The 26940-nt window shown below is 52.3% G+C and overlaps 1 protein-coding gene across 1 annotated transcript; it reads right to left on the bottom strand.

Annotated features, from left to right (window-relative positions):
- Positions 1 to 41: 41 nt before the first annotated feature.
- Positions 42 to 26557, bottom strand: DSTYK (dual serine/threonine and tyrosine protein kinase). Its single transcript, XM_066203779.1, has 13 exons — positions 26224 to 26557; positions 17862 to 18577; positions 15925 to 16576; positions 14693 to 14967; positions 13626 to 13709; positions 12009 to 12185; positions 9538 to 9667; positions 8081 to 8237; positions 6185 to 6317; positions 5795 to 5908; positions 5242 to 5356; positions 4273 to 4407; positions 42 to 2212 (listed from the first exon to the last, which is right to left on the bottom strand). Exons 1-13 carry the CDS (start codon positions 26450 to 26452, stop codon positions 2025 to 2027), a joined length of 3105 nt encoding a protein of 1034 aa, XP_066059876.1. The 5' UTR covers positions 26453 to 26557; the 3' UTR covers positions 42 to 2024.
- Positions 26558 to 26940: the final 383 nt, after the last annotated feature.

Genomic DNA, 26940 nt, shown 5'->3' with positions numbered 1-26940 from the left:
CCCACATTCCACCCCTCCCAAAAAATTCCACAGGAAAATTCCCAAAAAAAAAACCCCATCAGGGAATTGCCTGGGATAAGAGCCGCAGGAAAACCTGGGGAATTGCAGACACGCGTTGGGTTTATCCAGGTTTATTATTTCCACACCTCCCTGCCCCAGCCCAAGGGCCATTCCCGCTTTCCCAGAGGGTTTTCCCAAGGGCCATTCCCGCTTTCCCAGAGGGTTTTCCCAAGGTTTTTCTTGGCACAAGCAGCTGGATTGGGATGGGCCAGGTGGGAATGGCAGGAGAAAGGATGGATCCATTAAAAAAAAACCAGCCTGGAATGGCAGAGGGAGTTTGGATCCATTAAAACCACTCTGGGAATGCCAGGAACAGGGATTGGATCCATAAAAACCATTCTGGAATGCCAAAACAGGGGCTGGATCCATAAAAAAAGCGACTCTGGGAATGCCAGGAGAGGCTGGATCCATAAAAAAGCCGTTTAGGAATGCCAGGAGAGGCTGGATCCATAAAAAAGCCAGTGAGGAACGCCAGGAGAGGTTGGATCCCATCCCCACAAAGGAACAAAAGAAAAAGCCTTGTTTTCTTTTTTTCCTCCATAAAAAGCTTCTGAATCCATTTATTGCACAAAGAAAGGGAAAAAAAAAAAAAAAAAAAAAGGGAATCCCACTAAATTCCATCCACGGGCAGCTGGAATTTCAGCCAAGGAATTCCACCTTCCCCGGGGAATTCCAGGGAGAATCGATTCCCGGCTCCTCCCCAGTCCCTCGTGGAGCCACCGAGGGGAGATTCCTGCTCCAGATCAGCCCAGCTCCACCCCGAAAATGCAGGAAGCAAACTGGGATTTCCAGGAATTCGGGAAAGACGACCTTGCCCAGGAATCCCCCTCTTCCCCTATCCCCATTTTTTTATTATTATTTTACTCTTTCCGACCAAATTCCAGCCCTGGAGTGAAAGTGAGGAGGAGGAGGAGGAAGGATCTTTCTTGGAAAAAAAAAAAAACCCAAAAAGCTGGAAAAACCTCATTTCTTTAAAAAAACATTCCTGTGCCGACTCAGCCCGATTTAAAACCGCCACGACATTCCCATGAATTCCAAGCCCCAAATCCTGATTTTAAAAGGAATTTTTTTTGCCACTTTCCATATGAAGAAAAAAAATAATTGATAATTTTAAAGACTTTTTGTGCTGCTGCAAAGCTGGAACCTGTGAGGAGGAATGGAGCATGGAAGCAAGGGAAGGTTTCTCCAGCCATTCCAAGAAATTTAAGGAAGCAAAGGAGAGAAGGGGGGGGAAAAAAAAAAAAGAGGAGGAAAAGGTGGGATTAGGGATGAATAGCTTATCCAGGCGGGGTGTTTGGAGTCCCCGCAGAAAAACACGGAAGCTTTGCTCCTGTCCATGTAAACATTTCCAGCTCCTTGGAGCTTCCCAACACTTCCTTATCCCGAAGGTTCGTGCCTTTTCCTTCCTCTCCGAGCGCTCCGGAATTGCTGCCGACGGCTGAGGGAGGAGCGGGATCCTTAGCCCGGAGTTTTGGGAAGGGGTTTTTTCCCCGTCCCAGGGATCACTCACAAGGTTTTGGGGCGGGGATTGGGATTGGCAAAGTCCCCCTGGGAGTCCCAAAAAGGGGTTGGATTTTCCATCCATCCCCTGGGAGACCAAAAAAGGGTTTGGATTTTCCATCTGCCCCCTGGGAGTCCCCAAAGGGGTTTGGATTTCCCATCCTCACCCTGTGAGTCCCCAAAGGGGTTTGGATTTTCCATCTGCGCCCTGGGAGTCCCCAAAGGGGTTTGGATTTTCCATCTGTGCCCCCTCTGAGTCCCCAAAGGGGTTTGGATTTCCCATCCCTCGGCCGCCCAATTCCACAGGGATGGCGGGGTGGGATCGGGACGGAGCTGTCACCCCCCGAGCCCCCTGAGCTCGTCCCCGTCCCCGCCGGGGGCTGGCTCGGAGCTCCACGGCAGAGGCGGGGCGGGAATCCCCCCAAATCCCGCCGCGATTCCCAGATCCTGCCGCCCCTCGGCGCTCAGGTGGAGTCATCCAGGCCTTGGCCGGGCTGCTGGCAGGCGGCGCGGCAGAGCCTGTCCATGATCCCCTGGAGCATGGGCTGCACGATGCCCAGGAGAGGCCGTTGGGAGGAGTCGCCGTCCCAGCAGGCTTCCATCAGCTGCCAGCATTCCTCGTCGAACACGGCCAGCCGCTCCGGACGGACCCCTGCGAGAAAACAGCAGGAATGCCGGCATTATCCAGGGAAAAACCCCTGCCTGCTGTTCATATCCAAGGAGAGCGGGCAGAGGGGTCTGCAGCTCCTGGGAAAAGGGGGAACGTTTCAGCAAGGGTGGCCAAATCCATGGAATTCGTGGATTTTTGGAACACTGGGATGGGTTGGGAGGGGCTTTAAACTCATCCCATTCCATGGGGCAGGGACATCTTCCGCCATCCCAGGGTGCTCCAAGCTGGCCTTGGGCACTTCCAGGGATGGGGCAGCCAGGGGTTCACTGGGAATTCCATCCCAGCCCCTCCCCAGGCTCCCAGGGAAGGATTTATTCCCAATATCCCATCCAAACCAGTCCACGGAATCCTGGAATGGTTTGGGTTGGAAGGGATCGTCCAACCCCATGGGCAGGGACACCTCCCACTGTCCCTGGCTTTGGACACTTGCAGGGATGGGGCAGCCAGGGATTCTCTGGGAATTCCATCCCAGCCCCTCCCCACCCTCAGAGTCAGGAATTCCTTCCCAAAATCCCACGGAAATCCTCCCCCTTTGACTTGCCCAGCTCTCGCGCCGTCCCTGCATTCCCCACACAAATCCCTCTCCCTCCTGTCTGAGCCCCTTCAGGCCCTGCGAGGAGCTCTGAGCTCTCCCTGGAATCTTCTCTTCCCCCAGCTCTCCCAGTTAATTCCACTGGAATCTCCTTTTGGCAATTCTTCGGGATCAAACCCCTCCCCTTTTCCTGTGGGGATGTGCACATTCCAGAGCCTTTGGGAGCCAGCTCCACCCGGGAACAGCCCGAGTGTGGGACACAGCCCGGAGAATCCTTCCCATGCGACCACGGGGAACTTCCACGGACAGGAACTCCAGGCAAAGAGGATCAACCTTCCTGACCAAGCTGATCCCGGCCCTCCCCAAATCCCGGGATGCAGCAGGAGTTGGTATTTTTAGGGAACAGCTGGGTCCAATCCCAGCACTCCCCAAACCCGGGGAAACCAGGAGTTGGTATTTTGGGGGAACAGCTGGAGCAGTTTTTTTTTTCCCTCCACATCCAGCTCTGCCCCATCCCCGAGGGTTTGGACGAGCAGATCCCACAGCGCAGGTGGCAGGGATTGAACATTCCGCAGGGGATCGCTCCTGCCTGCTCCAGGGGCTGATCTCCATCCCAAGGTTTGGCTGTTCCCTGCTTCGAGCGTTCCCTGGGCTGCCGCGAAGGAGCTGGTCCCAAAAACCTCTTTCATCCTGGGAATTTTAGTTCAACTTGCAGCACAACCTGGCCAGGTTGGAGCAGGGAATATCCCTCTGAAGATTGGATCAAAAAACTCCTGGAGCAGCAGGAGCAGGGCAGGGATTGTCCCCTCAGACCGGGGAGGAGCCTCAATCCCTGTGTCCAGCCCAGGGAGGATATTCTGGGGCTGGAGCACATCCAGGGAAGGGAATGGAGATGGGGAAGGGGCTGGAGGATCCTGAGGGAGCTGGGAAGGGGCTGGAGGATCCCGAGGGAGCTGGGAAGGGGCTGGAGGATCCTGAGGGAGCTGGGAAGGGGCTGGAGGATCCCGAGGGAGCTGGGAAGGGGCTGGAGGATCCCGAGGGAGCTGGGAAGGGGCTGGAGGATCCCGAGGGAGCCGGGAAGGGGCTCAGCCTGGAGAAAAGGAGCTCAGAGGAAATTCCTGGCTCTGCACAACTCCCTGCCAGGAGGGGACAGCCGGGGGGGATTTGGGATCTCATCCCACGGAACAGGGACAGGAGGAGAGGGAACGGCCTCAGGCTGGGCCGGGGGAGGCTCAGGGTGGAATTCCAGCAGGAATTTCCTCATGGAAAGGGCTGTTAAACATTGGAAGTGCCCAGGGAGGTTTGGAGCCCTGGAGGTGTCACCTGGGGGTGGCACTGAGTGCTCAGGGTGGGGACAAAGTGAGGATCAGGCACAGCTCGGACTCAATCCTGGAAATCTTTTCCAGCTTCAGGGATTCCGGGATTTTTACCTTTCCCCCCTCCACCACCAGAACAAAACGGGATCTTCCCAGCCCCTCAGGTCTTTCAGAGCTGAGCCAAGCCCAGGTACCTCTCCTGACGTTGTTCCACAGGTGATCTTTGCTCGCACACCTCTCGAAGGCCTCGGGCAACTTCACGTGGCCCGAGCACAGGTACCAGAACAGGATCCCAAAGGCATAAACATCCACGGAATTGTCGTATTTCCCTGGGAAAAAAACCCACGTGGGATCAGCAGGGAAAAACCCCTGGGAGCCGGGCGGGCCGAGAGGCGATGCCAGGGTCCCATCTCCCCAGATTTAATCCTCAATTTCATTGCAGGAAGGCAAAACTCGTGTGAAAGCCAGGAAGGCAGCAGGAGCTGGGATCAGGGTTAAGGTTTTCCAATTCCCAGGATTTATAAATTCAAGCTGTGCCAGGAATTCCCAAACTGAGCTCAGGTGAATTTTAAACACCAACATCTCTAAGGCTCAGCTCTGGCAGAGCCAAACATCAGCTTCTCATCCCAGAAATATCCCAGACATCCCCTAAATTCACACAGATGGAGGTGTTTCCATTGGATCCCAACCTTTTCCAAGCAGGAGCTGCTCTGCCAGACCAAAAAGGATTTGGGTAAGTGGGATTTGAACTTCCAAGTGGTTCCAAAACTCAGGAAAACCCCCTTGGAGCAGCTGCCAGAATTCCCAGCGCAGCCCAACTCACTCCAAGGTAACAACAGCCTGAAAATTCCTTACAGGGCATCCTTCCTGAAGCATTTCCCTGTGAAAGCCAAGGATTTCCAGCTTCCCTCTAATGATAATTTACCTTTTCTAATTGCAAGGGTGTTAATTGCTTCAGCAGAGCTGATCAACCCCATTATCTGTCGGGAGCAGCAATTAAAACACGGGGGGGGAAAAAAAAAAGTGTTTTAAAAATCCGCAGCGTGCACTGAAAGCAGGGAATTCTCTGGGGCTGGAAATGGCCTCAGGAGGAACTGAGGGAGGAATTCCAAGGAATTGCGTCCAGAAGCGTGGGCAGGGCAGGGGGCTCAGGGGGATCCTACCTGTGAAGAGCTCGGGAGCCATGTGGATGGGGGTGCCCACGATGCTGCCCGACATCATCGCCTCGGGTTTGCAGAAGCCCAAATCCGTGATCTTGGCCCGGTTCTTTTTGTCCAGCTGGGGGGAAAAAGCCACAGCCAAGGCAGGTGAGAAGCCCCTTTCTGCCATAAAACACCGAATTTTTTTTGGTGTCGGTTCACACTGGGAGGGTCGAGCAGCTGGTTTTAACTCAGTTTCTCTGATTCCCTGGCTGCTCTCAGGCCTTTCCCTGGAGGCATCGCTGGTCTCCCACACCAGGGGTGTGGCTGGGATTTCAGGGAAGCAGGAACTGGAAATCCTACTCGTGGATTAAGCTGTCTGCACTCCAAAGGAATCATTCCCTGCTCCCTTTGCCCCAGGCTTCCAGCCAGGACAGGAGGCAGCGAAACCTCCCTGTGGCTGCCACCCGCGCGGCTTCAAATATCCCGTGTGGAGGAAGTTATTCCCTCACTTAAAACTTCTTTTCCCCCACTCAAAAGGCTCTGGGATGAGGCAGAGGCAGGGATTTCTCCTCACCAGGACGTTTTTGAGTTTGATATCCCTGTGCACCAAGCCCTGGCTGTGCAGGTACCGGATCCCTTCCACCACATCCAAGGCAATCTGCAACCGCGGCTCCAATTCCAGCCCAGCCTGAGGGGAGAAACAGGGATTTTATATCCAAAAGTTGCTTTGGCCTGCTCTTCTTTACCAAAACACTGAAAACTGAGCAATTCCAGCTTCGTTTTACAGATCAGTGGGGATATTTTTAATTAGAGACTCACAACGTTGGGTTGGAAGGGAGATTAAAACTCATCCCCATGGGCACGGACATTTCCCACTAAACCAGGTCGCTCCAAGCTTCTATTCCCAGCACTTCCAGGGATAAAATAAATCTGAAATAAATCTTCAGAGAAGAGAATTTGGCACCTTCAGGCCGGTGTAGAGGTCCCTGTGCAGCCTCTCCATGATCAGCAGCACAGCGATGCTGGAGCCTCCCCCGTAGCCGTAGTCGATCACGGAGCCGTGCAGGTGCACCAGCCTCTCGTGGGACTGCAGGGACCTGCAGAGAGGTCAGCAAAAATAAAAACCGGAATCGTTTTTGGCCCCCCGAGTCTCTGCAAGGACCTGGAGCAGGTTCAGCACAGAAAATTTGGGGCATTTTAATTCCCTGTCCTCCAGCCCAGGCCAAGGGAAGAAGCCCCAGAATCCCTGCAGGGACCTGCAGAGGGTTCAGCCCAGAAAACTGGGATCATTTCTGACCTCAAAGTCTCTGCAAGGACCTGCAGAGGGTTCAGCCCAGAAAACTGGGATCATTTCTGACCTCAGAGTCTCTGCAAGGACCTGCAGAGGGTTCAGCCCAGAAAACTGGGATCATTTCTGACCTCAGAGTCTCTGCAAGGACCTGCAGAGGGTTCAGCCCAGAAAACTGGGATCATTTCTGACCTCAGAGTCTCTGCAAGGACCTGCAGAGGGTTCAGCCCAGAAAACTGGGATCATTTCTGACCTCAGAGTCTCTGCAAGGACCTGCAGAGGGTTCAGCCCAGAAAACTGGGATCATTTCTGACCTCAGAGTCTCTGCAAGGACCTGCAGAGGGTTCAGCCCAGAGAACTGGGATCATTTCTGACCTCAGAGTCTCTGCAAGGACCTGCAGAGGGCTCAGCCCAGAGAACTGGGATCATTTCTGACCTCAGAGTCTCTGCAAGGACCGGCAGAGGGTTCAGCCCAGAAAACTGGGATCATTTCTGACCTCAGAGTCTCTGCAAGGACCTGCAGAGGGTTCAGCACAGAAAACTGGGATCATTTCTGACCTCAGAGTCTCTGCAGGGACCTGCAGAGGGTTCAGCACAGAAAACTGGGATCATTTCTGACCTCAGAGTCTCTGCAAGGACCTGCAGAGGGTTCAGCCCAGAAAACTGGGATCATTTCTGACCTCAGAGTCTCTGCAAGGACCTGCAGAGGGCTCAGCCCAGAAAACTGGGATCATTTCTGACCTCAGAGTCTCTGCAGGGACCTGCAGAGGGTTCAGCCCAGAGAACTGGGATCATTTCTGACCTCAGAGTCTCTGCAGGGACCTGCAGAGGGTTCAGCCCAGAAAACTGGGATCATTTGTGACCTCAGAGTCTCTGCAAGGACCTGCAGAGGGCTCAGCCCAGAAAACTGGGATCATTTCTGACCTCAGAGTCTCTGCAGGGACCTGCAGAGGGTTCAGCCCAGAGAACTGGGATCATTTCTGACCTCAGAGTCTCTGCAGGGACCTGCAGAGGGTTCAGCCCAGAAAATCTGGGTCATTTTTGGCCCCTGTCCCCCAGCCCAGGCCAAGGGAAGAAGCCGCAGAGCTGCAGATTTAGCAGAAATCCCCAGCACAGCTCGGAGCAGCACAATCCTCAGCTGTCTGAGGCAATTAAAGAAAAAAAGCCTTTTTAAAGGTTAGAGTCACAAAAAAGCCCGTTTTTCTCTCAGCTGGCCGTGCCTGCAGCTGTTTACTGCAAACCAGCTGCTCTCTGCACTGCAGAGCCATCCTTGGCTTTTTTGGGGGGGATTCAGGCAGGACCAGGAGTGGGAAAAGAGGGAGGATTCACCACCAGGAATCAGGGGAGGAGGATTGCTGGTTATTATGGTCTGTAAATTCCAATTCACTCTGAATCTGCTGAAAGCAGGAAGGAGCATTCAAGGAGCTCCGATCCCAGATTCCTGCGGCAAAGCCGGATTGTGGCACTCAGAGCTCTGGGCTGGGTGACAAAGGGGACATCACCCACAGCCTGAACAATCCAGGGAAATCGATCAGATCCCCGTGGGATGGGGCCAGCCGCGAGGATACAGACCTCATGTAGTGAAATTCCAGCGCCAGGTCGTTCCAGTGCTTCTCATCCGGAGGCACGACGGATTTGAGGGCGCAGGGGAAGTGTCCCCCCCAGGTGTCACACAGGTACACCACCCCGTACTGGCCTCTGCCCAGCTCCCTGCCCAGCTTGGGCTTCCCTGCAAGGCACAAATCCTCCAATCAGCCCCCAATCCTTGTTTTCCCCTCCTCCACATTCCCAGCTGGGAGCTGCCAGTTGAAACCCGGCTGGGAAACGGAGTGAAAACGCAAATTCTTTCTGTCCCAGGGGGACTTTGTGACGCTTGTGTCCCCAATTTTCTGTTCTGGTTGTGCTGGGTGTCGACTTTTACACCCTTCAGACTGGTTTTGGGAGCAAAGAGGGGGGGGAAAGAAGTGTGGAGTGTTTTCAGAAACTGCACTCACTCCTCCACGTTCTGCTCCTGCAATGTGTTTGTCTGAAGCACAGAGAGAGAGATCTCCTTTGCTTTTCAGTTGATTTTGAGCCAGCTGAGCCACAGGATTTCCCTGCACTGGTTTATTTTCTTTTTCTTGGCTCTGTTTAAACCTGTTCTGGACTGAAAACCCAGAGAACCCCTGGAGCTCACAGGCAGCATTTTCCAGCTCCAGAGGGACTGGGAGAGCAGAGCTACAGCCCACAGCAAGGACTTGCTGAATTTGCCATCTCTTCAAACAGCAACAGCTTTTATTGTCTCTTATCATTCATTTTTTTAAAGCTTGTGGGCACTTTGCTTGTTAAATATTCATTTTTTTTCCTCTTTTCTCCAAGGAAATCTTTCTGAAGGGCCCCCATTTGTGGGAAATGGATTTGTAGAGGATTCTCAAAGCCTGACAGAAATCTCACACAGTCCTGAGTATCTGCATGCAAACTTTGAAATAAAGTCCGCTGGCTTAGAAAGGCCCGGGAATAGGACAGACATTGCTGAGAGAGAAATTGAATTAGGAATAAGTCTAATATTAAACGATAATAAATGATGAGCTTGCAAACGGACTAGATATTCTGGAGAAACAGAACTGTGAAAGGCGTACTGTGGCAAACCCCTTTTTATCAGGTGTACTGAATAACACATCTGTTAGAAAGGTAACAGGGTGTTTTCCCAGACGATTGGCTCGGAAGCATAAGCAGCACGGTGCGGCCGAAAAAACGCTTTTCATGAATTGTAATTGGGAAACAGCTTGGCTTCTGGTAACACCTGTGTTGTCTCACCCTGCTGAATGAGGCGAGACTCTTTTAATTATAAAACTGAAAATTAATTATAAATTCCAACTATAAAATTAGAGCATGAAACGCCAAGTCTTTACGACGCCCCCCAGGAGCCGTGTTTGCAGGTCAGAAAAAAAGGCCTTTTTCCGGCGCCCACGCGGAGGTTTCCTCCCGAAATTCCCTCCCAAAACCTGCCCTACACCAGGCCCCCCTCCCCAGGCCGGCAGGGATCTCACCGTGCAGCAGCACGTCCTGCAGGGATCTGCTCTCCAGCGAGAGGCGGGCCAGGCGCGGGGCGTGCTCCTTCCTCACCCGCAGCCACAGGTCCTCGGTCCTCTCCAGGCGGCCCGAGTGGCCGTCCTCCAGCTGCGGGGACACCACACCGTCCTCACTGCCGAGGGCCACGCTCGCACCGCTCGGCCCTTTGGGTCACGGGCGCTCTGGGCGTTCCGTCAACCGTCCACGGGTGTTTGACGCGTTTAGTTTATTGTTGACGGACGGTCTGTGCGTTTCATCAACCGCTTATGCGTGCTCCACGCGTTAAATTTATTGTTTGCGGGTGCTCTACACATTTCATCAATTGTTTGTGGGTGTTTTATGCATTCAATTTATTGTTTGTGGATGCTCTACACATTTCATCAATTGTTTGCGGGTGTTTTATGCATTCAATTTATTGTTTGTGGATGCTCTACACATTTCATCAATTGTTTGCGGGTGTTTTAGACATTTAATTTATGGTTTATGGATCTTTGGTACATTTATTAAATCGTTTGTGGGTGTTTTATGCATTCAACTTATTGTTTACGGATGTTCTATACATTTAATCAATCATTTATGGGTGTTCTATACATTTCATCCATCGTTTATGGGTGTTTTAGACATTTAATTTATTGTTTACGAACCTTTTATACATTTATTAAATCGTTTGTGGGTGTTTTATGCATTTAATTTATTGTTTACGAACCTTTTATACATTTATTAAATCGTTTGTGGGTGTTTTATGCATTTAATTTATTGTTTACGGATGTTCCATATATTTAATCAATCATTTATGGGTGTTCTATACATTTCATCCATCGTTTATGGGTGTTTTATACATTTAATTTACTGTTTACGGATGTTTTATACATTTATTAAATCGTTTGTGGGTGTTTTAGACATTTAATTTATTGTTTACGAACCTTTTATACATTTATTAAATCGTTTGTGGGTGTTTTAGACATTTAATTTATTGTTAACAAACGTTTTATACATTTATTAAATCGTTTGTGGGTGTTTTATGCATTCAACTTATTGTTTACGGATGTTCTATACATTTAATCAATCATTTATGGGTGTTTTATAAATTTCATCCATCATTTGTGGGTGTTTTATACATTTAATTTATTGTTTACGAACCTTTTATACATTTATTAAATCGTTTGTGGGTGCTTTAGACATTTAATTTATTGTTTACGAACGTTTTATACATTTATTAAATCGTTTGTGGGTGTTTTATGCATTTAATTTATTGTTTATGGATGTTCCATACATTTAATCAATCATTTACGGGCGTTCCATACATTTCACCCATCGTTTATGGGTGTTTTATGCGTTTAATTTGCTGTTTGTGGATGTTCTATACGTTTCATCAATTGTTTATAGGTGTTTTAGACATTTAATCAATTGTTCACGGGTGTTCAACAAATTTCATAAATCATTTATGGGTGTTTTATAGGTTTAATTTATTGTTTGTGGATGTTCTATACATTCCATCAATTGTTTATGGGGGTTCTGTGCATTTAGTAAATTATTTAGGGATTTTTTACATGTAATCAATTGTTTAAGGGTGTTTTAGACATGTAATCAATTGTTTAAGGGTGTTTTAGACATTTCATAAACCGTTTATGGATGTTTTAGACGTTTAATCAATTGTTTATGGCTGTTCTATACATGAAATAAATTGTTTACGGCTGTTCCATACATTTAGGAAATTGTTTATGGATGTTGTGTACATTTAACAAACTCACAGATGGAGTTTAGGGAGGTTCCAGCATCTTTACAAGTCTGGTTTGGAAATAAAACCTTGAATGAAGGTTGACAGCAGCTGTGCCAGCCGCCAGCTGTGCCGAGAGCACAAATTGCCGCTTTGGCAGCTCAGATTCCATCTCCCCAGCCCCAGTCCAGAGCTCCTGGGCAGATTTTCCCACCTTCCCAATCCCGACCCAGATTTGCTGGGCAGTTTTTTGCTGGATTTTCAGCTACAATTCCCCTTTCCCAGCCTCAGTCCTGAGCTCCTGGTCAGTTTTTGCTGCTTTTTGCAGGTAAAGTTCCCCTGTCCCATCCCCACCCTGAGCTCCTGGGCAGTTTCCCCTGATTTTTCAGCCCCAATTCCCCTCTCCCATCCCCACTCTGAGCTCCTGGGCAGTTTCCCCTGATTTCTCAGCCCCAATTCCCCTCTCCCATCCCCACCCTGAGCTCCTGGTCAGTTTTCCCTGATATTTCAGCCCCAATTCCCCTCTCCTATCCCCACTCTGAGCTCCTGCTCAGTTTTCCCTGATTTCTCAGCCCCAATTCCCCTCTCCCATCCCCACGCCCAGCTCCTGGTCAGTCTCCCTGACTTTTCAGCCCCAATTCCCCTCTCCCATCCCCACTCTGAGCTCCTGGTCAGTTCCCCCTGATTTCTCAGCCCCAATTCCCCGTCCCCGGGGCACTTTTCCCCGCTGACCTGGCGCAGGGAGGCGGCGAAGGCCTCGTGGGAGCTGTTGAGGCGCGTGCGGAACTGGCTGCAGATGCTCTTGGCCAGTTTGGAGGCGCTGAGGCTCTCGATGGCGTCCTGGGCCACCTTCCTCTTCCAGTCCCTGCTGATGGCCGGGGGGCTCACCCACGTGAGCCGCTGGATGATCTGGGGAAAAGCAGCCAGGAAAAGTCAGGGATCCCTGGCTTTGCTCAGATTCCGGGAGAAAAACCGGCAGCAATTCCTGAAGTGGATCCCTCGTGAGAGGAATCGCTGCCAAGCGGGCTAAGGAATCCTCTTAATTCATTTATTCATCATTAAATTGGTTGATTTTTTACTCACAGGGTGGGGGAGGCCCTGGAGCAGAGAATCCATCCCTGGAAGTGCCCAAGGGTTGAGCTTGGAGCACCCTGGGATTGGTCCCACAGGATGGGATGAGCTTCAAATCCCGCCCAACCCAACCCAGCCTGGAATTCTCCAATAGCTCATCTAGGAATATTTATTAAATACTTAATTTAATTACATTTATTGACTACTTAATTTAATTATATTTATTAAATACTTAATTCTATTTCTTGAATATTTCATTTACTAAATATTTAATTTAGTGATACTTATTGACGATTTCATTTAATAACGTTTATTAAAGTTTTCATTTCATTATATTTATTGGATATTTCATTCAATTACATTCATTAAATATTCGATTTAGGAATATTTCTTAAATATTTAATTTACTGTTTATTAAATATTTAATGTATTGACATTTAATGAATATTTAATTTTATGATATTTATTTAATGTTTGGCTTAATAGTTATCAAATCTCTCATTTGATATTATTAAATATTTGATTTCATAATATTTATTGAGTGTTTCATTATCTTTGTTCAATATTTAATTTTATGATATTTCCTAAACATTTATTTGAAAGCAAAAACCTCTTTAAGGGGCTCTTCGTGTTCTGGAGGAGTAAAGGAATGATTTGGAGCATTTGGAAAATCCTGGTTTTGGGGGGAAATGAGCTTTATTTGGGCGGTGGGATTTTGATTTGGGACAATTCACTCTCCTCCCCTCAGATCCGGTTTGGTTTTAATTGCTGGCAGTTTAATCTCCCTGAAATTCCTGCTCTGAGCTGGAAATTCATTCCCTCCTCGGACGGATGAGCAAGAACACGACTTTTCCTCAAATAAAATAATGATCCAGTTGAGAGTAAATAATGGAATAATCAAATCATCCCAGCGGAGAGTGGGAACAAACCCCAGATTCCTCCTCCTCCCTCCCTGGGATCCCCACCAGGATCTGGAATTCTTCGGTTTCTAATGAAGGGCGAGGCAAAGCCATTTAATTACCCACTAATGACAGGAAATGCTGCATCCAACACCTGCAATTTCCACACCTTGGCCCAGGAAAAAGCAGCTTCCCTGGAGATTTTGCCGACTTGGGAACACCTCTCCCTGATTTTATTGAGAATCCTGCAATCCCAGCACGGTTTGGATCAGAAATTTGAAATTTAATCCCATTCCACCATCCCAGGTTGCTCCTGGCTCCCAGAGAGAATTCTGAGAGGATTCTTTGCTCCAAAATTCCCTTTTCCAAGGGTCCTTACCTGCTTGATCTGCTCCCAAAGCATCCTGGTCACCGTGGAGCCCGAGTGGAAAGTGACCTCCACGTGATAAGCCGCATTCAGGATCTGGAAAAGAGGGGAAAAATGGGAATTCTGCCAGCTAGGAACTCTGCTAGGACCTGTGGAAATGGGGAAAAAAAATGGGATATTCCATGAATCACTTGGTTAATTTGATTCATTGTGTTATCTCATGGGTGGTTCTAGGCTGTAATTTGATTATTTTATACGGATTTAGGAGAGAATTGATTTATTTTGTTGTTTCATGCGTGTTTCTGGGCTGTAATTTGATTATTTTATACAGATTTAGGAGAGAATTGATTTATTTTGTTGTTTCACGCGTGTTTCTGGGCTGTAATTTAATTATTTTATACAGATTTAGAAGATGATTTATTTTGTTGTTTCATGGGTGGTTCTGGGCTGTAATTCGATTATTTTATACAGATTTAGGAGAGAATTGAATGTGCTGTTATTTTATACAGATTGAGGGGATAATTGATATATTGTGTTGTTTCCAAATTGATTTATTTTGTTATTTCCTGTGTGTTCCTAGGCCGTTATTTGATTATTTTATACAGATTAAGAAGATAATTGATCCATTGTATTATTTCCCGTGTGTTTTTAGGCCATCATTTCGTTATTTTACACAGATTTAGGAGATGATCTACTGTATTATCTCACAGGTGCTTCTTGGCCATAATTTATTTTAGACAGACGAAGAAGACAATTGATCCATTGTATTATTTCCCGTGTGGTTTTAGGCCATCATTTCGTTATTTTATACAGATTTAGCAGATGATCTACTGTACTAGGTGGTTCTGGGCCATAATTTGATTATTTTATACAGATTGGAAGATCACTGGATTTGTTGTATTACCTCATGTGTGGTTTTTTGGGCCATAATTTCATTCTTTTACGCACGTTTAACACATAACTGATTTCTTGTATTACCCCACCTGTGTTTTTCGGCCGTAATCTGATTTTTTACCGTCCCACCATCCCAAATTCCTCCCCCCCAGTCCCCGAGCTGTGTCCCCGATCTCCCGGCAGACCTGTTTGAGATAATTGCTGGTGATGTGCACGGAGCCCTCCCTGGCCCTGTCGGTGCCCCGGGGCGGGTGCACGGAGCCCTCCCAGGACTCCTCCAGGCTCTTGAGGCAGCGCTCCAGAGTCCCCACGAAGCTCTCCCGCAGGTAATCCACGGAGCTGATCAGTTTGTTGGCCACGGCCTGGTTGAGCCGGGAGATGATCAGCTCCTGGATCTGCTGGATGCAGCGTTTGATGTCCCTGGAGCTGACGGGCTCGCCGTTCTCGGGGATGATGATGTCTGCAGGGAAAAGGGGTTTGGGGTTGGTGAGAAAAGGGATCCGGAGGGATGCTCTGAGGAGCACAAACTGCTCCAAAGGTGGTTTTAAAAATAAGTTCTTCCCCTGCAACGCCATGACTGCATTATTATTATTACTATTATTTTGTCCATGATTATGAGTTTATCCAAGACTATCCTCGTTTTATCCAAGATTATTGTTATTTTATTCAAGATTTATCATTCTATTCAAGATTATCATAATTTTATACAAGATTATGAATTTTTCGATCCATAATTATTACTATTTTATCCACAATTATCACCATCTTACCCACGATTATTTTATCCACAATTATGACCATTTTATCCATGATTATGACCATTTTATCCACGATTATTTTACCCACAGTTATCACCACTTTACCCACAATCATCTTCTCCAAGACCACCACCCCTTCCTCCGACACAACACAAACAACCCACACCCATTTCCAATTCCTTCCCACCTCCCGCCCTGCACACCCCAAACCCTCCAAAACACCTTCCCTGTGATTCCACCCCCCGTGATCAGCACGGACACGGCTCCAGGGTGGGAGAGACTCAACAAAAATCAGGATCAGAACTTCCCAAAGGGATGCAGCACCAGGAGCAGAGCCAGAGGCTGGAGCAGGAGCTCCATCCTGGGTCTGTGGTTAAAAAACCTTTTCCAGGGTCCTCCCAAATCCATTTTTCCTCCAGGATCTGTGGTTAAAAAACCTTTCCTAAGATTCTCCCACATCCACCTCTTCTCCAGGACCCGTGGTTTCCACACCCCGTGATCAGCACGGACACGGCTCCAGGGTGGGAGGAACTCAACAAAAATCGGGATCAGAACTTCCCAAAGGGATGCAGCGCCAGGGGCTGGAGCAGGAGCTTGGCGCCGGCTCCGAGCTGGGATGGGCAACGTGACCAACCCTTCAGAGAGGGGACAGCACCCACCTCTGAACTCCATGCTGGCAGCATCCTCCAGCAGCTCCTCCTTCATGCTGCCCAGCGTGTCCACGATCATCTCCTTCATCTCCTCCTGCTTGCGGTTGGCGATGCCCATGAGGGACTCGTAGAGCTCGCTCTCCTTGCGCCGCGTGTACTCCAGGCGCTTGGGGGTGATCTGCAGGTCCCGCTGCATGTCGAACGCCTGGTTGATGAAGATGTTGAGGCAGCGCCCGTGCACCTCGCTCAGCCTCGTGGCCGCCTCCACCAGGTGTTTCTGCAGCACCTGCCTGGAAAAGGAGCTCAGCAGGCGCAGCTTCTCCAGCTGCTCCACCAGCACGGACGAGCCGGGGACGCCGCAGCCGCAGGGGCTGGAGGGGCTCAGGTATCCCAGGTCCAGCAGCTGCTGGTGCACGGGGGATTTGTCCTCGGGGGGGGTTTTGGGGTGTCTGTGCTCGCTGCCGGGCTCGGGGACTCGTAGGAAGAAGATGGGGAGGGAGAATTTTTCTTTGATTTCTTTAAGTTCTGCTTGGTCCGATGGGGACAGCTGGGGCCGGCTGATGGCGAAGGTGACGACGGGCAGCACTTGGTTCACCAGCTCAGCCAGGGTGGCCTCAGCTGGCTGGAAACCCCGGCATGGAGCCACCACGATGTCCACTTCCTGGGGAAAAGAGAAAAGGGGAAGGTTCGGAGAGGTTTTCCTACGTTTGGGAGAGGTTTTGTCCATAGAAAAAATGCCCCGGAATCCATTCACACAGCAAAAAAACGGAATTCTTCGAAGTCTCATCTGCAAGGCTGATCCCTAACTCCAAATTCCTTATTTTGGACCAAATGCCTTGGAATTTTAGGACAAAGCTTAGGATAAGTGTCGCAGGAAAGAGCCAGCAAGGGAATTTATTGAACAGGGCTGTGGCAGTGCCACCCAAAGCCCTCCACAGCCCAGGGACAGTGACAGTGCCACCCCAAGCTCCCCACGGATAAGGGACAGTGGCAGTGCCACTCCAAGGTCCCTAAAGACCAGGGACAGCGGCAGTGCCACCCCAAGCTCTCCACAGCCCAGGGACAGCGACAGCGCCACCCCAAGCCCCCCACGGCCCAGGGACAGCGACAGTGCCACCCCAAGCCCCCCACGGCCCAGGGACAGTGGCAGTGCCACCCCAAGCCCCCACGGCCCAGGGACAGTGGCAGTGCCACCCCAAGCCCCCCAGGGCCCAGGGACAGTGGCAGTGCCACCCCAAGCCCCCCAGGGCCCAGGGACAGTGGCAGTGCCACCCCAAGCCCCCCAGGGCCCAGGGACAGTGGCAGTGCCACCCCAAGCCCCCCAGGGCCCAGGGACAGTGGCAGTGCCACCCCAAACTCCCCACGGTCCAGAGACAGTGGCAGTGCCACCCCAAGCCCCCCACGGCCCAGGGACAGCGGCAGTGCCACCCCAAGCCCCCCACAGCCCAGGGACAGTGACAGTGCCACCCCAAGCCCCCCACGGCCCAGGGACAGTGGCAGTGCCACCCCAAGCCCCCCACGGCCCAGGGACAGTGGCAGTGCCACCCCAAGCTCTCCACAGCCCAGGGACAGCGACAGTGCCACCCCAAGCCCCCCACGGCCCAGGGACAGTGACAGTGCCACCCCAAGCCCCCCACGGCCCAGGGACAGTGGCAGTGCCACCCCAAGCCCCCCACGGCCCAGGGACAGTGGCAGTGCCACCCCAAGCCCCCCACGGCCCAGGGACAGCGGCAGTGCCACTCCAAACTCCCCACGGCCCAGGGACAGTGGCAGTGCCACCCCAAGCCCCCCACGGCCCAGGGACAGTGGCAGTGCCACCCCAAGCCCCCCACGGCCCAGGGACAGTGGCAGTGCCACCCCAAGCTCCCCACGGCCCAGGGACAGTGGCAGTGCCACCCCAAGCCCCCCAGGCCCCCCAGCAGCGCCCAGCACGGTGCCCCCCTCACCTTGAGCAGCGCGTGGGGCAGCACCACCTCCAGCTCTGCCACCGCCTGTGCGGGGTCCCGGGCGTCGCCGGGCACCTGCAGGTCCTGCTCGGGGATGGTGTCCCAGGGGCCGCCGTGCGCCGCCAGCGCCTGCACCAGCTCGTACTGCCCGGGCAGCGCCAGGCTCAGCCGCGGCCGCGCCCCGTGCGTGAACCGCACCCGGCGCCGCCGGCACCGCTCCGGGGGGTCACCCCCGGGGACGGGGAGCAGCTCCTTGGGGTCACCCCCGGGGAAGGGCAGCAAGCCCTCAGTGCCAGTCTCAGAGGTGGGCAGCAGCTTCTCAGTGGCAGCCCCGGGGACAGGGAACAGTTTCTCGGTGTCATCTCTGGGGACGGGCAGCAGCTTCTCAGTGGCAGCCCCGGGGACAGGGAGCAGCTCATCAGTGCCAGTCCCAGGGAAGGGCAGCAGCTCCTCGGGGTCATCTCCGGGGACGGGCGGCAAGCCCTCGGTGCCAGTCCCAGAGGCGGGCAGCAGCTCCTCAGTGTCACCTCCAGGGCCAGGCAGCAGCTCCGTGGGGTCACCGCTGGGCTCGGGCAGCAGCTCCTGGCCCAGCAGGGCGTTGAGCAGGCGGCCCTTGGCCCCGCAGGCCTGGCCCAGGATCAGCAGGCACGGCCGCCAGCTCACCGAGCGCTGCAGCTGCTCCTCCTCGTGCGGCGGGAACGACACCGGGCTGGGCCCTGCAACGGGGACACGGGCAGCGGTCAGCCCTCCGGGGACACGGGACAGCGCGGCCCCACAGCCCGGCAGGACGGCCGGAGCAGCGGGGATTGGCCTCCGGAGGGCGAGTTCCTGCGGGGCCAAGGCACGGGGCCATGGCACGGTGGTGGAGCCGGGGAAGGAATTCACTATTGGCACAGAATGCCAGAACCACAAAATGCCAGGACAACCACAGAGTGCCAGGATCAACCACAGAGTGCCAGGATCAACCACAGAACGCCAGGATCAAACACAGAACGCCAGGATCAATCCCAGGATCAATCACAGAGTGCCAGCATCAATCACAGAACACCGGGATCAATCACAGAGTGCCAGGATCAATCACAGAACGCCAGGATCAATCACAGCGTGCCAGGATCAATCCCAGGATGCCAGCATCAATCACAGAGTGCCAGGATCAATCCCAGGATCAATCCCAGGATGCCAGCATCAATCACAGAGTGCCAGCATCAATCACAGAGTGCCAGGATCAATCACAGAGTGCCAAGATCAATCCCAGGATCAGTCACAGAATTCCAGGATCCCAGAATCACAGAATCAATCCCAGAACCACAAAATGCCCGGATCAATCACAGAGCCCCAGAACTCCAAACCCACAGAATCCCCGGATCCCAGGACCCCAGGACCAATCACAGAATCAACCAGAGAACCCCAAACCCTCAGGATCCCAGAACCACGGGATCAACCTGGGAAGCCCAAACCCACGGGATCCCAGGATCCCTGGATGCCCTGGGTTGGAAAAGCCCTTTGGGATCACCAGGCCCGAGCCGTGACCCAACACCTCCCCACCAACCAAACCCCAGCACCGAGTGCCACATCCAGGGGGACTGCTGGCCAAGAGCTGCGTTTGGATGAGCCCCTTCCAAGCCCGGACATCCCAGGATTCTGTTTCCTTGGAAAGAATCCACCCAGAGCCCAGCAGCAGCTCAATGGAAAGGCCCTAAAAATCAAAATGAAACGGTTTTCACTGAAAACACCCCGAGGCTTCGCTCTGCCACGGCCTGGAACGGCTTCCCCCTGCTCCAGGAGGCCCTGGGGGCTATGAAGGCAACTTCCCAAATTTTGGGGCCATTCCCAAGCTTTTGGGGCCACTTCCAAGCTTTCGGGGCCATTCCCAAGCTTTCGGGGCTCAGCTGTACAGAATGTTCCCATCCCACGTCAGAAATAAATCCCAACCACACTCAAAAAGCCCACCCAGCACATCCCAAGGGTGTCACTGCGCCAAAAATCCAGGATCAGGGCCGTGAAAAAGCAGGAAATCCTCGCGGGGGAAAGGGAAAACAGCGATTCCCGGAGCCAAAGCCGATCCTGCGGGAAGTGGCGGAATTCCAGCGGCCCGGGAAGGGATGAGCCCCGGGGACGGCACTTTGCTGGCAGCCGGAAGGGTCTGGAAGAGCCTCCAACCCTACAAACTTCCCTCAGAGCCCACAGACATCCCACAAACATCCTTCAGACCCCACAAACGTCCCTCAGAGGCCACAAACTTTCTTCAGACCCAAAAATCTTCCCACAGTCCCCACAAACATCCCTCAGGCCCCAAAAATGTCTCTCAGGCCCCAAAAACGTCCCTCAGGGCACACAAATCTTCCCTCGGACCACAGACCTTCTCTCAGAGCCCACAGATGTCCCACAAACATCTCTCAGACTCCACAGATGTCCTTTAGATCCCACAAACGTCCCACAAACGTCCAGCAGACCCCACAGATGTCCCTCAGACCCTAAAAATGTCCCCCAGAATCCCCGAGCCCAGGGGGGTGGAACAGCTCCCTGCCCTCACCTGGCTAATTTCAGGCTCAGGGCTGAGGTTAGCTCCCGTTTTCTTTTTTTTTTTCTTTTTAAAAATAGTCCTAAATGCAGCTCGGGGAAGAGATAAATTGGGTGTTGCCCACGTGCAGGGCAGCGGGATGACTCAGCCAGCCCCGAAAACGCGGACACAAACAAATCCCCGCTTCGCTGCGCTTCAGGAATGGAAAAATTCCAGGGCACACGTGGGCCAGGGATGACATTAAATGGGAATTGGGGCTGCCAATGCCGAAAAATGCCCGATTTGAGAGCTAAAAACCACCAGGATTGCTCTGATCCTGGAAGGGATTTCACAGGGAAGGTGCTGTTAAATTCCTTTTTGTCATGAGTCACGCTCGGGCAGGCCAAACTGTCAGGAGAACGAGATCCTCCCACACTCCAAACCCCACGGGAGAGGGTTTGGATGGTCAGGAAAACGAGATCCTCCCACACTCCAAACCCCATTAAAAGGAGACCCCACGATGTACCCCGCTCCTCACCCCGACAGCTTAACCGCTCCAGTTTAATTAAAATCGGCCAAATTTGGAGCACTTAGGCTGGTTGAAAGCTTCTTTAAAACCCTGTGCCCTCAAAGGTTTGCCTTCCCCTCGCACCTTCGGGCTGGAAATAGGATTTTGGAGGAGTTTTTCCACCCCAAAACGAAGGGAAAAGCCTCTTTGTCTGCACCTCTGCCCCACAGAACCCCAAACCCCGAGTTTGGGATTGGTTTTAAGGGAGGAATTGCTTTTCCAAACAAGCCTTTCAAGAGCCACATCAAGTGACCGAAGGGCTGGAAGCTGACCAGGAGCTCACAAAAGATAAGGATCTGGGGGGGGGAAAGAAAAAAAAAAATCCCACAAATTGCCCATTTGAGCCTTCGTCTGGCAGGATGAAGGGTGGCTTTGATCTGGGGACGCTCCTTGGAGCTCCTCCTGGGATTCGGGCTCTGGAGGATGAAAAAAGCAATTCAGGGGAGGGCTGCACAGGCAGAGCCTTTTCTCTGCTGAGATTTCTGAGGGGAGGGGAGGCGGCAGGGCTGCCTTCCCTCGTTCCAGGCAGGTTGGGAATTTGTGGATCCTCAGCCGGCAAAAATATCCCCGAAAAATCACCGAGACACAGCAGCTGAGCTGGAATTACGGAAGGATGAGAGTGCTGGGATGGTTTGGGTTGGACCTTAAAGCTCATCCTGGTCCTCGGCCATCCAGGGACAGCGGCACTATCCCAGGGTGCTCCAGCCTGGCTTGGGACACTCCCGGGATTCTCTGGGAATTCCATCCCCACCCTCACAGAGAGGAATTTCTTCCTGTACCCCATCTAAACCTTCCCTCCTTTAGCTGGAGGCCATTCCCCCTTATCCACGTGAAAATTCCCTTTTCCAGCCTTCTTGGAGCTCCTTTGGCTACTGGGAAACTGCTCCAAGGTCCTTCCAAATCCATCTTTTCTCCGGGATCCAGGGTTAAAACACCTTCCCTGTGATTCCACCCCCTGTGCTCAGCACGGACACGGCTCCAGGGTGGGAGGAACCTCACAAAAACTGGGATCAGAACTTCCCAAAGGGATGCAGTGCCACGAGCAGTGCCAGGGGGCTGGAGCAGATGCCAGATCCGTGGTTGAAACGTCTTTTCCAAGGTCCTCCCAAATCCACCTTTCCTCCAGGATCTGTGGTTAAAAAAACCTTTCCTAAGATTCTCCCAAATCCATCTTTTCTCCAGGATCCGTGGTTAAAACACCTTTCCCATGATTCCACACCCCGTGATCAGCACGGACACGGCTCCAGGGTGGGAGGAACTCAACAAAAATCGGGATCAGGACTTTTCCCGATGGGATGCAGCGCCAGGAGCCGGGCCGGGCCGTGTGACCAACCCTCCGAGCCGCGGGGCAGCCCCGGGGCCGGCACATCCCATGAATTCCCGGGATGAAAGGACGCCTGTGCAGGGAACAAGGGCGGCTCTCAGCAGGATTCCTCCCCAAACCCACCCAAAGCCCGGCACAACAACCTCAGCCGGGATTTATGGAACCGATTCAAAGGCCCGGGCGTTGACTCATCCCTTTTTCCTGCACTTTGATGGCCTCGATTGCGTTTTCCCTCTTTTTGCCAGGACTGAGGGGTTTTCCAAGGATTCCAGCAGGCTTGGAGCACCGCAAGATTTAACCTCAACGCATTTGTATTAACTGAGGTGTCCACAACCAGCTCCGAGACTCCCACGTGCGAGACTGGACGAGGTTTAAGGTCCTTTCCCACCCAAACCAGTCTGGAATTGTAAATAAACCCACTTCTGCTTCCGTATCAGCACGGAAATGTTGATTCCAGGAGGAAAGAAATATCCAATTAATTGCAATTTCAGCTGCTCCAGGGTTAATTCCAGGAGAAAATAAAAAAAAAAATATCCAATTAATTCCCATTTCAGCAGCTCCAAAGGCTGCAGAGCCAAATTCCATCCTCTGGAGCTCTTTGGGAAATCCTCCTTCCATCAGCCCGAGGAGCTATTCCACAAATCCCACCCCAACCACCTCTGAAATCCGACTTTTTACCCCCCAAAGGAGCCCGGATCTTTAGGGGATCACGGTGGAATCAGCAGAGCTCACATCTGAACAGGATAAACCCCTCAGTCAGCACAAAACCACCTCCAAACCCTCTGGATAACTCCCTAAAAAACCCATTTGTGACTGGAAGCCGAGCCCCGGCAAACAGCCTTAAGGAAACCTCCAACTGCTGCCCAAAAACACGGGAGGATTTCCTCCAAAATTCCTGAAATAAGGCAAGAGAAACCTCCCAAACCCTCAAGTTCTCCAGGTCAGGTTGCTCAAATCCTCCCAGGCACAGCACAAAGGAAACAACCCCCAAGGAGCAGGAAACAAATCGATCTTTCAAAAACTACCTTTACCTGTTTTACGCAGCGAGTGCCCGGCTCAGGATTTGTTTTCACAGCTCCCCAAGAACCCAAAAGCCTCAAGACTGGGGGGAAAACATTCCCAAAAGGCAATTCGTGCATCCATAGGATTAACTGGATAATACCCCCAGCTCATCTGTTTGTTGCACCTCGGTGATTTTTTTTGGGGGAGGGGGGGATTTTTTTTTTTTGGCTGGAATTCCAGGATGACACCAAATTCCCAGAGCCCGCCTGGGAGGAGCAGAGGGAGCTCTGGGGAACGGGCAGCGTTTTGCCGACTCCCTGGGAGAGGCAGGCAGAGCAAACACGACTTTCCCCTCCCAAACAGCAGCTGCCCCTGGATCCAGCTCAGTTCTACAACCACGAGTAACCTCAGAGTAAGCCCGGAGTAACAGCCTCTGAGGGATGGGTGTTGTGTCCCGCTGCAGGCAGGGAAAGTGGGAAATAAATGGATTTTTCTGCTCCTTGAAGCACCACCTGAGGGGCTCAGGGGCTCCTATTCAGCAGATACTCAGCAGATACTCAGCCCTGGCTGTGTTTGGAGGCTGATCCGAAGGGAATTTCCCTCCCTGTGCTGTCACAATCCCTCCTGCAGGTGCCTCAGAAGCGAACCCCCCCTCACCTGCCTGGTTTCCAACACATCCAGGTTTGTTTTCCCTCCCCAGCCCCCCCCGGAGTTGTGTCCTGCCCACCCCTCCCCACCGCCCAGTTCCCCCCGCGCTGCACAAAATTCACCCTGCACAAGGCCTGGGACAAAATTCCTCGACTTTGGTGCCACCTCAAGGGCGGATTTTGGGGGAAAGGTCAAGGGAAACCGCGCTCCTTAAATCTCCTGGCACCTGAAAACCTAAAAAGGGCAAAATCCACCGTCCTAGTTTGATCCCAGCCCGGCTTTGGCGACTTCCAGGGATGGGGCAGCCAGGGATTCTCTGGGAATTCCATCCCAGCCCCTCTCCACCCTCCCAGGGAAGGATTTATTCCCCAAATCCCATCTACCCCTGCCCTCCGGCAGTGGGAAGCCATTCCCTTCCCAACTTTTCTCGTCAGCTCCTTCAGGTGACCCCAAACCCTTCTCTCCTCCAGGCAGAACAATCCCAAATTCCAAACACCGCGGGAACCACCTGCCCTGGCTCTTCCCCTTCCCAAAAAACCTCATTCCCCACCCACCGTGGTGAGAGAGGGGCAGCAGCCACTCCCCAAAATCCCCATGTATTCCCAAAAACCTTTCCAGCCACAACTCCACGGTCCCACGAGGGGAAAAACAAACCCCAAACCACCCCAAAACCAATATATATATATATATTTTTTTTTTTACACACAGACAGAAAAACTCAAGACTTTTGAACGTGAAACCACGAATTGAAGCACGAGAGGAGCAGGGAGAAGAATCCTGGACAAGAATCCCGGACAAGTGGCCAAGAGAGATGAGGCAGGAGCACTTTGGGGACGACTGAAGAAGATTTTTACGGACATTTCAAGCTCCTCTCACGGGACAGTCTTATGGAAACACCGAGGGCTGCACGTGGCAGGGGAGGTGCCACCCCCAGCTCTGTTTGTCAACAGAGAGCCCCTGGACGAGGCCACTGTTCCCTGTGTTATAAATGAATATTGTGCTTATTATATACATTATATTACGTACATATAACATATATTTTATATATAATAATAGTATCTATACATAATATGTGTATATACACATATATATAACACACATATTATATATACGTATTTATATTGTATATTTTATATATATATTTGTATGTTTTATATATATTTATATGTATTATGTTTGTAATTCAACTATTACATAGTTGGCTTTTCACAAATAGTAACATGACTGCTATATATATATGCAATTGTGATGTGTTATGTTTTATTAATAAGGGTTTAGAAGGGTAATTAATATGTATTTTATACCAGAGGGTTAAGACTGGGGTTTCTTTATCTCTTCTTTGGTCTAAACCACCCTGTGACCCTTCATTAAAAAAAAAAAAAAAACAACCCCGTTAAACTTTCTGGTTTTCTTATCTAAATGAGAAAGAACCAGGAAAGCTCGGGAGAAAATTTACACCCGTGTTACCAGACAGGGCGGAGCCGCCCACAAAATCAATCTATTGAGAAGATGATGGGGGATACTTCAAACAGCTCAAAGAAAAAAAGAGAATGTTTGATTAACATCTATTGAATATTCACCACAGAAGTCCTAAAAGGGCGAGGGGGGCTCCGGGCAGACCTTGTGCCAAGCCCCCTTGGCCAAGACGCTTCGCTTATTCTGTCTCCTAATTTGTCTAGTTTTTTAAAGTTTTATTAAAACTATTAATTTTTTTGTTTTTAAAAAGAGCGATGCTCGTTTTTCACCCCAGGGAACTCCGGGACAAACAGGGAACGCCAGCCCCACATCCCACCCCGTCCAGGCGCTGCCTCTTCCTCTCTCCCCGTGGGGCTGGAGCTGCAGGAGGGCTCAGGGAGAGGATTCCCACGGCAAAATCATGGAAGGGACGCACAGGGATCATGGATCCAGCTCCTGGCCCTGCACAGACATCCCCAAAAAGCCCGCCCTGTGCATCCCTGGGGGAGATATCCAAACGCTCCCGGAGCTCTGGGGCTGTGCCCATTCCCCGGGCAGCCTGCTCAGTGCCCCACCACCCTCGGAGAGGAGAATATTTCCCTCACGTCCATCCTAAATCACTCCCTAAATCACGGCCTGCGCTCCTCCCTCCACCCCGCCAAGCCTCTCCCACGCTCCGGGCACCCCCAGCCCTGGAACCCCCATTGCAGCCCCCCCAAATCGGACACTTTACCCGCACCGCAGCCCTCACAAACCCCTCGGAGACCCCTTAAGCCCCCAAAAGATTTCCGCTTCGCCCTCACGGAGCCCTCACCCTCACACGCCCGGGCCCAGCGAGGCCTCCCCGTCCCCGCCCGTGTCTCACCGCCGTCCCCGGGACCCCCATCCCCGGCCGGGGGGCAGCCGTCACCGCCAGGCGCCGAGGCGAAGGGATGTCCCTGGGAGAACTTGACGTCGCGGAAGAACCTCTTGGTCTCCCGCAGGTTGTGCTGCAGGCGCGCCAGGTGCCGGTTGTAGTGGCCGAAGGAGCGGCAGAGCTCCCGCACGGCCCCGCCGGGACCCCGCCATGACGGGGCGCCCTCGCCCTCCTCCATGTCCTCCGGGTCCGCCCCGCTATCCCCTCCCCACCGCGGGCAGCGCTCGGGCCCGGCCAGGCTCGCCGCCGTCCCTCGGGGGCAAACCTCCCCGAGGATTTTCCTCGGCTTCCCGACCCCCCCCACCCCCCGCCCCTCCCGCTTCCCCCGACCCCCGCGGCCGCCGCCTTCTCCCGAGGGGAAGCGCCTCCGCCGGCCGCGCTGCGTGTGCGCGGAACGTTTGTCGGCGCGCCGCAGGGCAAAGGGGGAGGAGGCCGGGCGCACCCCGCGCGCGAGGCGCGCTGGGAGATGTAGTTTATTCATGTCGAAGCGCAGTTTGTTATTCCCCGCCCGCCGGCGGACGCCGGGAGCTGGAGTCTGGTTGTGCCAAAAAGCCTCATGGGAATTGTAGTCTCTGGAAGCGCGGCCGCCGACCCCTCTGCGCGGCCTCTGCGCACCCCCGCGGGGGACGAGAAAAAACACTCCAAAAAAAGAGAGCGGCCACAAAA

Source organism: Chamaea fasciata, unplaced genomic scaffold (genome assembly GCF_029207755.1).
Source record: "Chamaea fasciata isolate MVZ Bird 193981 ecotype frontalis unplaced genomic scaffold, bChaFas1.0.hap1 SCAF_25, whole genome shotgun sequence".
In the NCBI taxonomy this organism is placed as follows: Eukaryota; Metazoa; Chordata; class Aves; order Passeriformes; family Sylviidae; genus Chamaea; species Chamaea fasciata.
This window is presented reverse-complemented; position numbering and strand designations above follow the sequence as displayed.

Bases quoted from the DNA above. Each gene is read 5' to 3' on its own strand.
- DSTYK (XM_066203779.1), bottom strand. From the start codon at position 26,452: ATGGAGGAGGGCGAGGGCGCCCCGTCATGGCGGGGTCCCGGCGGGGCC. The intron at 16,577-17,861 runs GTGAGGGGGGCA...TCTTTTCCCCAG, and splicing joins TGCCCCACGCGCTGCTCAAG to GAAGTGGACATCGTGGTGGC. The intron at 6,318-8,080 runs GTCTGTATCCTC...ACCTCTCTGCAG, and splicing joins CTGGAATTTCACTACATGAG to GTCCCTGCAGTCCCACGAGA.